This window comes from Musa acuminata, chromosome BXJ1-9 (assembly GCF_036884655.1).
Source record: "Musa acuminata AAA Group cultivar baxijiao chromosome BXJ1-9, Cavendish_Baxijiao_AAA, whole genome shotgun sequence".
In the NCBI taxonomy this organism is placed as follows: Eukaryota; Viridiplantae; Streptophyta; class Magnoliopsida; order Zingiberales; family Musaceae; genus Musa; species Musa acuminata.
In genome coordinates, this window is record NC_088335.1 from 44541145 (window position 1) to 44554162 (window position 13018).

Below are 13018 nucleotides of genomic sequence, written 5' to 3' on the forward strand. Positions count from 1 at the left end.
TAATTAAGATTGATCCTTTACAAACGAATATCCGATAGAAAGATTTATACCAAGTAGGACAACAAGACAACATAGATCCCATACCAAGCAGTTTCTATTTTTTCTTATTTTTTTATTTTTTTAAAGCTTGATATGTAATGTAATGCTGTACTAAGTGCAGTATATCGGTCTGCAGTTTCTATTATTATTATTATTATTATTAAAGCTTGATATGTAATGTAATGCTGTACCAAGTGCAGTATATCGGTGCAGACCGATACGACAGGAAGCAAAGGATAGATTGTAAAGAAATCTACAAAGAGTGTGTTATGCAATCCGTAAATATTTGTACAAATTTTGAGACAAACTTATGTCAGTGTCAGTATCCTCAATTAGGAGGCAATTATTAGAGGTCAGCACCAAATTGCTTGGTATCATCCGAGATGATGTTTTGTTGAACTAAAACAGCATTCAGCATATTAGTGAGACATTTATTAGTCAGCAATCAAATCCCACTTCATCAGCACAAAAAGACTTATCTTTCATCAAAGCAGACTCTTCTCTTAACACAAACTGGTCCTCATACCAATCAGGAAACCAGCAACCAAAGGAGGAGCATACTTTGCTCATAAGCTCCAAATCACACTGAAAAGCTCAAGTACCTCTAATGATCTCAAGCCTTACAACACACGTGGAAGCTAAGCAACACTAACAGGAAGGATTGCAGCTTCTTTCTGTGTTTTACACCTGCAAAAGGCGAGTGCTTAACATCAGCCAGCCAATCTTCTTCACCAAAGAAAACGAAAACGATGGCACACAGATAAGAAGATGGCAAGTAGATGCCAACGAGCATTGGAACTCAATAAAGCAAAACATTAGTAAAGAAAGCAGCAATGGCAACAGGACATTTGCTGCATTATATGGTTACAATGTCATTCCATAAAACAAGAACTAAAGCAATTTGGCAACATGTCATAAATACAATAATTTCACATATAAGCAGCTCTTCGAAACTGTTACTTGTGGAAAAAGTTAACCATGTCATGGCTGAATAGCATGAAGACTTTGTAGATGTTTGTTGTTCATTGTTCGGTATCTGAAGTCATGTGCTTCCACATGTATGATTAGGATTTGAAGCATCAACTCATGGTGAGTCACATGCTTCTTCATGTATGATTGGGATTAGAAGCAACAATCCAACATCACACATCAGTTGGCAAACTCTACCAGGTTAGAGTGAGAAATAAATGAGGCAACTCTGGAGAAAAAAAGACACATCCAACATAGAAGTTCACATCTGTGCCAAAGATATGCAGATTTTATTTTCTTCATATCCAACCCATGCACAAATGTAATATCGATCTATACGCCAATATAAGGACCTTGTGAAAAGAAAAAGGAAACAATTCTGCATTGAAGCGAAGGATCAACTAATTCCTTTCAACATATCAGCTGAAAAAATGGCATCATGGAACCTTTCTATCCGCAAATCAAACCAGATTAGCTACTAAATGACCAAAGAAAGGGTTTAGTAGTCTATAGTCCTAAGTTCTGAAACCCAATAGAGCTATATGGACCAAGAAAAATGCCTATTTGCACATGATAACCAAACCTAGGATCCCACAGTGCTGCTAGATTACCTAAAACCTCAACCAACTTAGTAAACAATATGATATCCAGCAAAAGGTAGATGGAATCAGACACGTAACAGGAGAAGAGCAGCAAAAAGAAATCCTCAAATGGAAGCAGCCTACACAGTAATTATCGGTGGATTTAGAATTGAACGTTCAGAACCGCACATTCTTCTATCTTGTACAATATATATATATATATATATATATATATATATATATATATATATATATATATATATATATATATATATATATATATAGCAGCAAAAGATTTACTGTCACCACAACTTGTAAGTGTCTGGCCAACATAATAGTAAGAAAATAAATATTTGCATATTTGCCCATGAAAATAATATCCTCTATTTCACTATTTCTCTATATTTAGGACAATATATTGCGGATTAATAGGGAGTCTATGTCCCTTCCCACTGCTATAAACCAGATTCCTTTTCGATAACTCTTTCCGTCTCTCAGATAAACCACAAGGCCAAGAAAAAAAGAGAATATTTGCAGACACATTCTTAATGATTTATGCTTGATCTTCCTTGCCCACTAGACATGGAGCATGTTGCAACCTAAGAGAAATTAGATGAGGTCTATATCATTTGTAGCTTTTCTTGTGTCAAATATCATCTTTGATCTTTGCAATCTTCATCAATATTATTAGTTATGCTAAAAAGAGATATGATTATTAGATTAAAGTTTACTTTAGATGAAAAGAAATGTCAGACTTCAGGAGAGCACTCTGAAATCATAGACGCAAATAGTGGAATCTATGGCAACAATTGAAGGGGCATTTTAAATTATTTTCAGCATATTATTGATGTAAATAGAAGATCATTCTAGCAAAGAATATCATTACACTTTATATAGGAATCTTTGGCACTAGTAGCCCCATAAATATGACCTCAGGTAGAGCCATGTTTGTTAGATTGTTATCTTTCTATATTGCAACTGATAATTAGTAATTCTTTCTTCTCTCTCTCTTCTTTCGTCCTTGGAACCAAAGAATACTTTGACATAATGGTCATATCCTATCAGCTCAGACTGAGAAAATCTTTTACAACAAACTTCTGATAATATTCTTAGCCTCGATGCGCATCACCTTTGTTGAACCCATATTCCTATTTTACAAATCAAACCACAGGAAATTCCTTTTGTCCTTAAATATTGATAGTAAGAGTCAGTAGAAGGGGGCATGTTTGTCAATATAACAGTTTAATTCAGGTTAAATAGCATATGTAATACATTCGGAATTACAAAAAGATATTCACAAGATTTGGATGTTTAGACTTTAGAGGAGCATGCATGAAAATGCCTCCCAAAAGAACAAAACAGTTAAGACTCAATAGAATACCAAGAAAAGCAAAGAACTAATATCATAACTATATTAAAATTGAAAGGCGTTTTGTGAATTAGACCAGTTAATTAAGGATTCACCAATCAAAAAAGAATCCCATACAGTTCACCACTTCATTTTCTCAGCCAACTAAAGTAGTTAACCAAGAGTAAAATAGTGTTTCAAAATTACAGCAGTACATTTTGTAACCTTTTAAACCATTCTTGACTGATGAATTACCTGTTGCAAATAGAACGAGATGCAAAATTATGGTTGTTGCAGTTATTGCACATCCAATCCCCATCACGCCAATGTTTTGCCCTAACAAGACGGAAAAATAAGAATTAAGTAACAGCTCATTATGTAGATTACATTGACCATGTTCATGATAAAAGAGCAGCCTAATGCACCATGCTCTTGTCAATGTGGGGTACGAAAAGGTCAATGTAGGCAATGTTACCCCCTGCAAGCATATTGGTCAAATGACCATGTACATATTTCCATTGAACATACTGATGAAAATTTTTAGAAGCAACATAATAAAATAGTCAACCATCAAAAGAAAATGTTCACATTATTGTATGTCAAGATAATCAAGTAATAGTGCTTTATATCTTGTCTCACATTGTTAAAAGAGATGCATGGTAACTAAAATAAGATAGCCATCCGCAATTTTCTCTAAAGGCCTACCTTGATATCATTGCATTGTTCAAAAGAATAAAGTTAGACACAAATATAAATGCTCAAGTTGGACATGTACTAATGTATGCAGTATTACAATCTAACATGATTTAAGCTGCAAATTGATGTAAATTGATGAATTTGGATCATATAAAGTGACATGTAAGATTTGTAAGTTGGACTCATAAAGGGCAAGCCCAGTGCACAAAACCCACCAATACAAGGTATGCAGAAGGTCAATATATAATGTCATCTTGCATACATCATGAAGTGTTTAAGAATACCCAGCATACTTCCAAAACAGGACCTAAATCAAAAGTTTATGACAAAAAAAAATCATTTGGTAGCAATATATAATTTACAGCAATGCATGAGAATTTGTAAAACAATGAATAATGTGGGTATGTTGCACAGATTGATCATCTAGACCATCTAATTCTAAACAAAGATAAGATGTTTGCTCAAAAAAACAACTTCTCGAAAACCATAATATGTACTGTATGAACCAGAATTTCAAGTAGTTCAGAAATTTTTTCTTAAATAAGTGAAAATGTATTCAGAGATCCGCTTTAGGATCTTGTTGCTTTGCTTAGTGCAAGCTGTGACAAACAGATAGTGTAGAGGACAGTAATATCAGTTAAATTGTATATGTTATCAATTAGGTCCATGGAGGGTGAGCAGGTTGCTCCTTTGTGACCTGGGACTAGGATTCAAGTCTCAGAAATAGCCATGGTTGCATATATTAACCTCCTCAGACCCCTAAGCCTCATGCACTGGGTTTACCCTTCTTTTAATCAATTAGGTGCATAAGAAATATGTCTTCTTATGATTAAGAAGAACATCACAATGGCCTAAAGTGAAGAAACATGCACATATTATAATAAGAATTTAGTATCACCCTTTTCCAATGAGAGTGGGCATTGTTCTTTGTTGCAAAGAATGAACATTCACTTGCTTGGACCCAATTGTAACATCTGCACTGAAATATTTAGAATAATCTCCAGCTACTTGATCATAATTGTAACTTGCTTGTTGCTCAAAACCCAAGTATGAGTTCCCCTGTCCATTTGTCTTGCAAATTGCATAAAAGAAATCATTATATTGCGTTAAAGAAATAAAAGCATCAGTATAAGTTATGCTTACCAAAAGGTTGTTATTTGCAACTCCTGAATTAAGCCTTTTGTCATCCCAGCCAAAAGAAAACTCTTCTGATGCCAAACATTTTGTGCCCAAAGCTGTATATAACTGGGTTGTCATTAGTTCAGCAAAGGTAATTAATTCAACACAATAAACTCCGCGGGTAAAACCATATCATTGGACGGGCATGAATATGTGTCCTAAAAATTATAATGCCTTACAAGAAAAAGAGTCCATAGAAAGCTCAGTGAATAGCAGTTAAAACTCTGTTGGTTGATGCTTTCCATCCTAGAAACTTGACGATGGTCTATTTTATTTTAAAGGGAATCAACATCCTTTTTAAATCTAATGCTGACAATTACTAAACTATGAAAATGATAATCATTAACAATACCAAAAAGAACTTAATTTTATTGCCAAATGGAATGTACTAACCGTAGATGGAATGCTTCTATAGTCCTAGCACAGAAAATTTTTCAGTAATATTAATGGTGTTATGTTTGCAACTATTTGATAAAAAATTGCAGCAAACAGTAACTATGTCACTATTGCACATGCAACAGAAGATTCTGCATGCTTGTCTGAGAATGCCTCTCCCTTGGTTTCCTAGTCTTAATGTAAAGGGGGTCCTACTCAAGAACATGAAAGCAGCATGGAGAGTTGATCAAAAGAACAACAAGAATTTAAGGTAAAGGTGATCAGATTTTTATATGATTCTGCACTCCAGTTGATCAAAAGAATAACAAAGGCCAATGTGCATACTTGAAAACATATCCGAAACAATTGAAGTTGCTATTGAAGGAGCACTAGATGATAACGGTGCATTGCACTTTTTACACTGCACAGAATAGAAAATAAAAGAGTTACATAATTTACAAGTGAGCAAACTTTAAAGGATGCAGTTTCTATGTATCATATGCAGCAAAATATTGTGATAATCTAAACACAAAGTAGGTACTTTGGTGCAAATCAGAAAAAAACATTCAAGCTGTACTAATAAGCAAGTCTACTGCAACTTGATTCAGAAGAATACCAAAAAATAATGCATCATGTTAGAAATTTCCTTGAAACTCTGATAATTCAACCAAACAAAATTTTCACTTCAAGAAACCTCCTGCAGAAAGTGGAACCTAGTTGAAATATAAGCTGCACAGTATAAGCTGAGAATTGTCAACTTTAACCTCTATTGTTTAAGCACCATGAAAAAATATCCAACAACGACAGCTTGTGAGCACTTAAAGAAAAAAAAAACTTGATCAGTATATATTAGCAGTTCAGATGGTTGCAGTTCCATAAGAACTATTCATGGTGACATATGTGCATCAGTCTTTGTTATTAAATAAAATCTCTCTCATGCAAAGGAGAAATGGTGCTCAATGAGCTTGGAAGTGTATATATGCCAACCACAGGTCTTTGCCTTTGTAATAGGAGAGCAATACCAATAACTTAGTAATCTTTACCTAATATCTAAAATAATCTATTAACTTGATGAGTTTAGTGAACTTCAAGCAAAGTAGATATCCTTTTATTCAGTTTTGCATCTTCTACAGAATGTTCTAGTGAAATATACATAATTCAAGACAACAAAGAAATATCTGATACTATGTGATAGATAAAAAAGCAGGTGAATGCTTGGCAACAGTAATATAAGAACTATTTAGGAACTAGACCACAGACGTAAGAGTTTCAAGATTATCTTAACAAAAGTTGGGAGGAAGCAAGGGTCTGTCAACATCAACAATGAAAGTCAATCCAAGAGATCCACACTGGAGTTGGACGAGCTCTAATGCCAATATGATATAGGATAAATTCATGAACATAAGTTTTTTTTTTATGAGAACAGAGAAAGGAAAAGAAAGAGGAAATATAAGATAATGACCAAGCTCTACCTAAAAGAGTACTTCCAGGTCTGAAGGTCTCATACCCTTTGCATGTCTGACACATAGATGATGAGATCATATTATTGGAAAAAGATATGTTCTCACACCACTCATACATAGTGTGAAAAAATTGTTATTCATTCATGAAGGATTCAATTGAGAACCAACCATTCATATATAGATAATCATAAAAAGGAGATCATTTTGGAAAATATGATGAAAACGATACATTTAAAAGTTTATGTAGTGAGACGCGATCTTGAGTTTCAAGGTATAGTTTTTCAATATAGTGATGTATACTGTTTAATATGTATTTTGTTTTGTTAAGTTTGCTTTCAGTTTAAGCTTTCGACCTACTGTCCTCTTTAAAAAAAAAAGTTAGACTAATGAACTTCCTCTATCAATGTAGAGGAAGGACTGCAGAGGTCATTTCCATCCATCAGAAAAGTATATGGTTAGGATCTTCTACAATTAATATATGAAACCAAATCTTAGAAGACCATTCAAAATTAAAGTAGGAGGTTACACCACATAGATGATAGTTGAGACACATACAGTTTATGGCTGAGATGTGAAAAGTTGACCAATTAAAATTTAAAAGTACATCTGGAGATGATTCTTTATTAACAAAGAACTTTTGCATATACTGCACTAGCCACTAGTTAGCCTCATTGCCCTTCACCCTCTTTCCTACTCTGTTGAACAGATACAAATATGGCACACCAGTACCCAATAGTGCAGATATGCCAATATGTAACATCATATATTTCAGATATATAATATTGAATCGAACAAAGCTTGAAAAACTTCTTATAGTGTGAGAATATTTAGGTTTTTGTAGAAAGCAATTTAACTACTAGCATTCTCTGCCTATTCATCATAAAAGAATATTTCTAATAACATAGTAATTCAAGAATATACAGAAGATAATAAGAACTAATAATAAATGAAGTAATTATTTTAATTTCATTAATAAATGAAGTAATAATCTTGATATAACAATAGACATGAATCTATCTCTTTAACAATCACAAAATTTAAAATTCAAAAAATAACTTCCAAGAAGTTACATAATAGTGCAGATACGCCAATATGTCAGATCATATGATTCACATCATGATATTATAACTTGGCAATTTATTATAGCATTAGAATATGTAGGCCTTTCTAGTGATAGATAATAACAAAGTAATTTACTAGCATTTTCTACTTACTCATCATAAAAGAATAATCTATTTTCTAACAATATGGTAATTCATGAACATACAGATTATAGAAAAAAATAGAACTTGTGATAAATGAAGTAAGACCATTATTATAATTTTCATTAGTCATAATTTGATGCTTGATATAAACAATAGATATGAATATATCTTTCTAACGATCACAACAACCAACATTTAAAGAATATCTTCCATGTCTCCACAAATATCTTATAAGAATCCGAAGAGTAATTAGTCATAGTTATAATCATGAAATGGTAAGGATTACATGTATACAAGGAATATCCTTCATGTACCATTTCCAGTAAATATTCAACATTGATACAACAAGGAATTCAAAGTCTGCATGTTTCCATAGCCTCTCCTTCTCAAACGCAAGCTACCAGCATCATGAGCTAGGGTTAACATTTTTTTGTCTTCCTCCTCTTCCCACTCCTAATCCCCTATGTCTTCTTCTCTTTTTCCTATCATCTTCTCCTCTTCTTCTACCTGTTCTACTCTTCTCCTTCCTCACCTCTCTATCAATCTGAATCAGTGGGTAGGACTATGCCAGATCTCAGTATATCAGCAGATTGAATCAAATTCAGCTGTCATTTGTCAACTAAGTCTATTGCAATTCCAAGATCACACCAAGAAATAATCATTGCAGTACTCTAACCATCCAAATCAGATTGGTTCAATGGAACCACGAAACCATGTCATGGAAACAAATTCAGGCAAGTTAATAGATCATGTGTACATGATTAACTTAGATAAAAAGGTACCATAAGCCACGCGCGTGATAAAATATTTAACCTAATAGCACCAACAAACATTGGAGAACAGATAACTGAAGAGAAGTTTTACCAGTTCGTTCTATGAACAACAACTATATGATTTGTAATCACTAAGAAAAAATATTTCATAATCTTCACAATAACGAAATATTACCTAAACTACAAAAGCTGGGATAAAATAGAAGTTAATAGGTTAAAATGTTATAACAGCTATATAAGATAAAAGTAGTGATGTTCCTAATAATGAGACCGTTAAAATAAAATGAAGCATTTCTTTTTGACAAAACAAGCAAATGGACCTACCTCAGTGCGGGATGAGTAGTTATGAAAACCACAATTACATATCCAGTCACCATAGCGCCAGTCTTTTGGTGCTGGAAGAAGCTCACTTGGGTTGCCTGAAAACGAATATTGACCTCTACTATTTTGAGTGAAGGAGTAATTGAGAGCAGACTGCATCCCAAATTTATTATTCTCCCAAGATGACCAACTTGAACTGGGTAGAAGCGACTGAATAGCAGGATTGCCACTTAATGCTGAATTCATCTGTGACCCATAAAGTCCTTGTAGCATTCCAGTGTAATGTGCATTAGTCAACAGCGACGAACCAGGCATTGCAAGAGCTGGCATTGCTGCTTCGTCCTTTGTTTGGCCACACTTTTTGCACTCTTCTCTGGATGCATAATTGTTGTTACTGCAACCTATTGATCCATTTGGCATGCAAATCAAACACAGGTCCAGCAAAAACAGGACAGCCAGCAGAACACTATCAACCAGCCATATCAGATCAAGAATACAAGGAAACTTAATTCGATTGGAAATTTGACATAGAACAGATATTTTGATACTATAGATCCAAGCAAGTTTTTCTGACGGAAGATAGTTTTTTGAGATGAGTAACTTAAGTTGAATCCGACAACATTCCAATACACCAAGTACAAATTATGTTTAGTATGCAATCAGTAGCATCATGAATCACGTCCTTTCAATGAAGAAACTAACTTCTGAGTCCAATGAACAAATCATTTCCACAATCACTTGACTAATAATAATAAGAGTTTTATAATTTGCATTTTTAATTAACAAAAATGATGTCCATCAATAGCATTGTGCATTAAGACAAAAATCAAACTAATAAGTCAACAAATAATAACTAAAAGATAGCATTTCCTTGTCTTCAAGACAAATGTGCATTCTACTTCAAAAGCAAATTTTCTAAAAAAAACCGAACCACCATGCTGTTGATGTGCACATACTATCTATATAGGCTTGATAACATCTACATAGTCATAATACTAAAGAGCGTCACGAAATGTGAATATTTTTGGTCGGAACAGGCTGTCCAGTTTCTTACTATTTATATTGGCAGCGATGTTGGTTACTTACTGCTCACTGGATCATGCACATGAAACGTTTGGTGCGAATCAACTATCATCTGAGATTTGTTTTACAGAGGTCAACTTCTCTCAGAATGAACCATGTTACCACCCTTTCTTAATTTCCTTTTTCTCCTGTTTTGCTCTAGATAAATTTCTTTGACAAGATTCCTCGGAACTCGGAAGTGATGGGGAGGGGAGTCCTAGGTTATAGCGTACGCAAACCGTGACCAAAGTTAACTCCCAAAAATCCACCACCAAAAGGGGCACATGGCCTAAACCCAAGCAGAGAGAGAGAGAGAGAGAGAGAGAGAGAGAGAGAGAGAGAGAGAGAGAGAGGTAGGTGAAGAGGGGATTACTGGTGCAGATCCAGTCGCCGACGCGGGGAAGCCACTTGGCGTCGGCAGGGGACATGGTGTCGACAAGGAGGCGGGGCTGCTTGCAGCGGTTACAGAAGCAGCGGAATGCATAGTTGCGGTTCCGGCAGCCGCTACACTCCCAGTCGCCTTCCTTCCCCTCCGCCATCGCGCCCGCCGCCCTTACTCCCCTCAGACCGCTCCTCCGCGCGGGAAGCGGCGGCGATAGCGACGATTCACGACTGAGAGAGCGCGAGCGAGAAGGAAGACCGGTGGAGAGTAGCGGTAGGTTGGGGTCAGAGCTCAGAAGAAAGCTGCGTCGCCAATTAAATCTGACCTCATCCAATTTCTCAAGAATTTAACGATATATAGGATTTTTTTTCTTCTTTTTTTTTTTCCTTTTTACTTACAAAGCGCACTAACGATATATAATTCGTAACGGTAAAGAGTGTTTGAACTCTTTGGGAAAAAGATACGAGAAAGAAGAGGATAAAAATCACTATGGAAATAAATAACAAATACAAGATCAAAAATACTTTAGGAAAGATATTTAGGCTTGAAACGTGTATAAACACTTTCCTAAAAACGATATTTGGACCCTCTTCTCAATAAGATTGCTCTGGGTTTAATGCAAATAGTTTTAGTGGATATGACAAACCTTTAGAAGATTTATATTGACCAAACAATAAAGAATCTTCAGAGAGGAATTGGAGAATGTCTAACTCAATCACTTGGAGAGTAAAGAAGAAGAGCATGAAAGAATTGTGTTTGTAATTTACCCCCAAATAACTATTTATAGATATTTTCTCAAAAGACATAATCTTTGAAAATTAACTATTTTCTCAAAAGACACAACCTTTGAAAATTATAACTATTTTCTCAAAAGATACTACCTTTGAAAAATAACTATAATAAAAAAAGAAAACATCTTTTCAAATAAATCTTTTGAAAAAAAATTCTTTTTTTTTCTTTTTAATTTGAACAATTTATAACACTCTCAACAACATAGGAAAAGGGACTCGAGTGCATCATAAATCTTTATGTCCTTTGATCATTGGTTGAACCGATCGAATCAAGAGGTTTAATTTTAAATATATATATTTATATATTATATGATATGATAAATATATTAATAATTATAAATAAATTTATAGTATAGTGAATGAGGATGATAAGAACAAAATCCACATATCGAAAGAATAAGAGAATAATCGATATAATATATTTTTTATTATAAGAAAAAAGCTTTAATACTCTTGAGAATTCATACATCAAATAAAGCTTGAATCGTACTAAATCGGTTCAGAATCCGAATTTTTATTTTTATAAATATGCTTGAAATAAAAATTAATAGATAAAAAATTTATATTTATAACTATGCTTGAAATAGAGGTTGATGTAAAGAAAATATTAGATTTGAGACAGAGATCAATGCACAAATGAAAAAAAGAATTATATAGAATTAAATGAAATAAAAAATAAATGAAGAAAACCTTATATGAATAATTCAATTTTCGTTTAATAATTATTTTTGAAAAAATAGATTAATAGATAAATTTTTTATTTAATCACTATATAGAGATTAATGTCAAAAAATGCAAATAAAGACACTCACCATGTGAATTACACATGATTTAATATTTTAGATATATTAACATTTATGTTGTACAAACTTTTAGGTTGTTTTGGTCTTTTCACAATGATTAGTGGACCAAACCGGTTGGGTTTTTTTCGTCTGAACCGGATGAGTTGCTTTTGGTTACAATATAAGATCTCGATGATCATTCAATAGAGAAGCTTAAAATTGCACATATAATATATGTATTCTAACTTGATCAATAGTTCGAACAATCAATGTTTCATGTGAGTTACATGTGATTGTTTCCTATAGTTTTGAGAGAGGTCTTGTGCATCATGCCTTGATCATTGATGCATTCATACAAATTATGGTAAATTTTTCTTACATATTTGAATGCCACGTAGATTTGAAGATTTGGTTCTCAAGGGAGCTCATCAAGTGAAGCTTGAGTAACATGAACTCAGCATAAGATTAATGAAAGCAGAAGACTTGCAATTGAGGTGTATAAAAAAATTACTATGAGATTACTACAATATGGACGTACGTATATCGATCGATCGATGCTAGTCGAAAACATCTCACAGTGAAAAATAAAAATAAAAGTATATCATTGAAAAGAAGAAAGTAGGAGAGAAGCATACCTTTCTTCTTCTTCTTTCTTTGTTCTTTGTTCTTTCTACAATTTATCCTCATTACTTCTTTGTTGCTGCCTGTTGAATGAGAAAAAGAGATTGCCACTCTCTTATTATCACCCACTTTTCTTGAACATGCTTTGGAGGGAGACCAAGCTATGTTCTTTACACTTTTTAGTACCCCTAGCAACAATGAAAAAAGAGAGATGAGGAAGATACTCTTCCTCTATCTTGGTGTCCAAGAAAGGCACCTGCAGCATAAAACCCTAACCCTAGAAAGGAAAAGGAGTGGATAAACACATGATTCAGTTCCAATCTGTATGCTCATATAATCCACCACTTGGGGTGCATCCATCATTAAAGGTGATGCACAAAATGGAGTATAGGAACAGCATCCTTTCTTCACATCTACTTTAACCATTCTAA

The 13018-nt window shown here is 33.8% G+C and overlaps 1 protein-coding gene across 2 annotated transcripts; it reads right to left on the reverse strand.

The window, feature by feature from the left end:
- Positions 1 to 449: 449 nt before the first annotated feature.
- On the reverse strand, positions 450 to 10716 carry LOC135593714 (uncharacterized). Of its 2 annotated transcripts, none has more exons than XM_065083953.1 (7): positions 10385 to 10716; positions 8953 to 9350; positions 5533 to 5608; positions 4777 to 4868; positions 4532 to 4692; positions 3193 to 3273; positions 450 to 726 (listed from the first exon to the last, which is right to left on the reverse strand). In XM_065083953.1, the coding sequence occupies exons 1-7, from the start codon at positions 10548 to 10550 to the stop codon at positions 678 to 680; spliced, it is 1023 nt and encodes a 340-aa protein (XP_064940025.1). In that variant the 5' UTR covers positions 10551 to 10716; the 3' UTR covers positions 450 to 677. The 2 variants fall into 2 exon arrangements, with proteins under 2 accessions (XP_064940025.1, XP_064940024.1); XM_065083952.1 differs by having other exon boundaries at positions 4532 to 4704.
- Between the last annotated feature and the right edge of the window lie 2302 nt (positions 10717 to 13018).

Bases quoted from the DNA above. Each gene is read 5' to 3' on its own strand.
- LOC135593714 (XM_065083952.1), bottom strand. From the start codon at position 10,550: ATGGCGGAGGGGAAGGAAGGCGACTGGGAGTGTAGCGGCTGCCGGAAC. The intron at 5,609-8,952 runs GTAGGTCCATTT...TATTCTGTGCAG, and splicing joins ACTACTCATCCCGCACTGAG to TGTAAAAAGTGCAATGCACC. The intron at 727-3,192 runs GTAATTCATCAG...CGCCTTTTGCAG, and splicing joins TCTCGTTCTATTTGCAACAG to GTGTAAAACACAGAAAGAAG.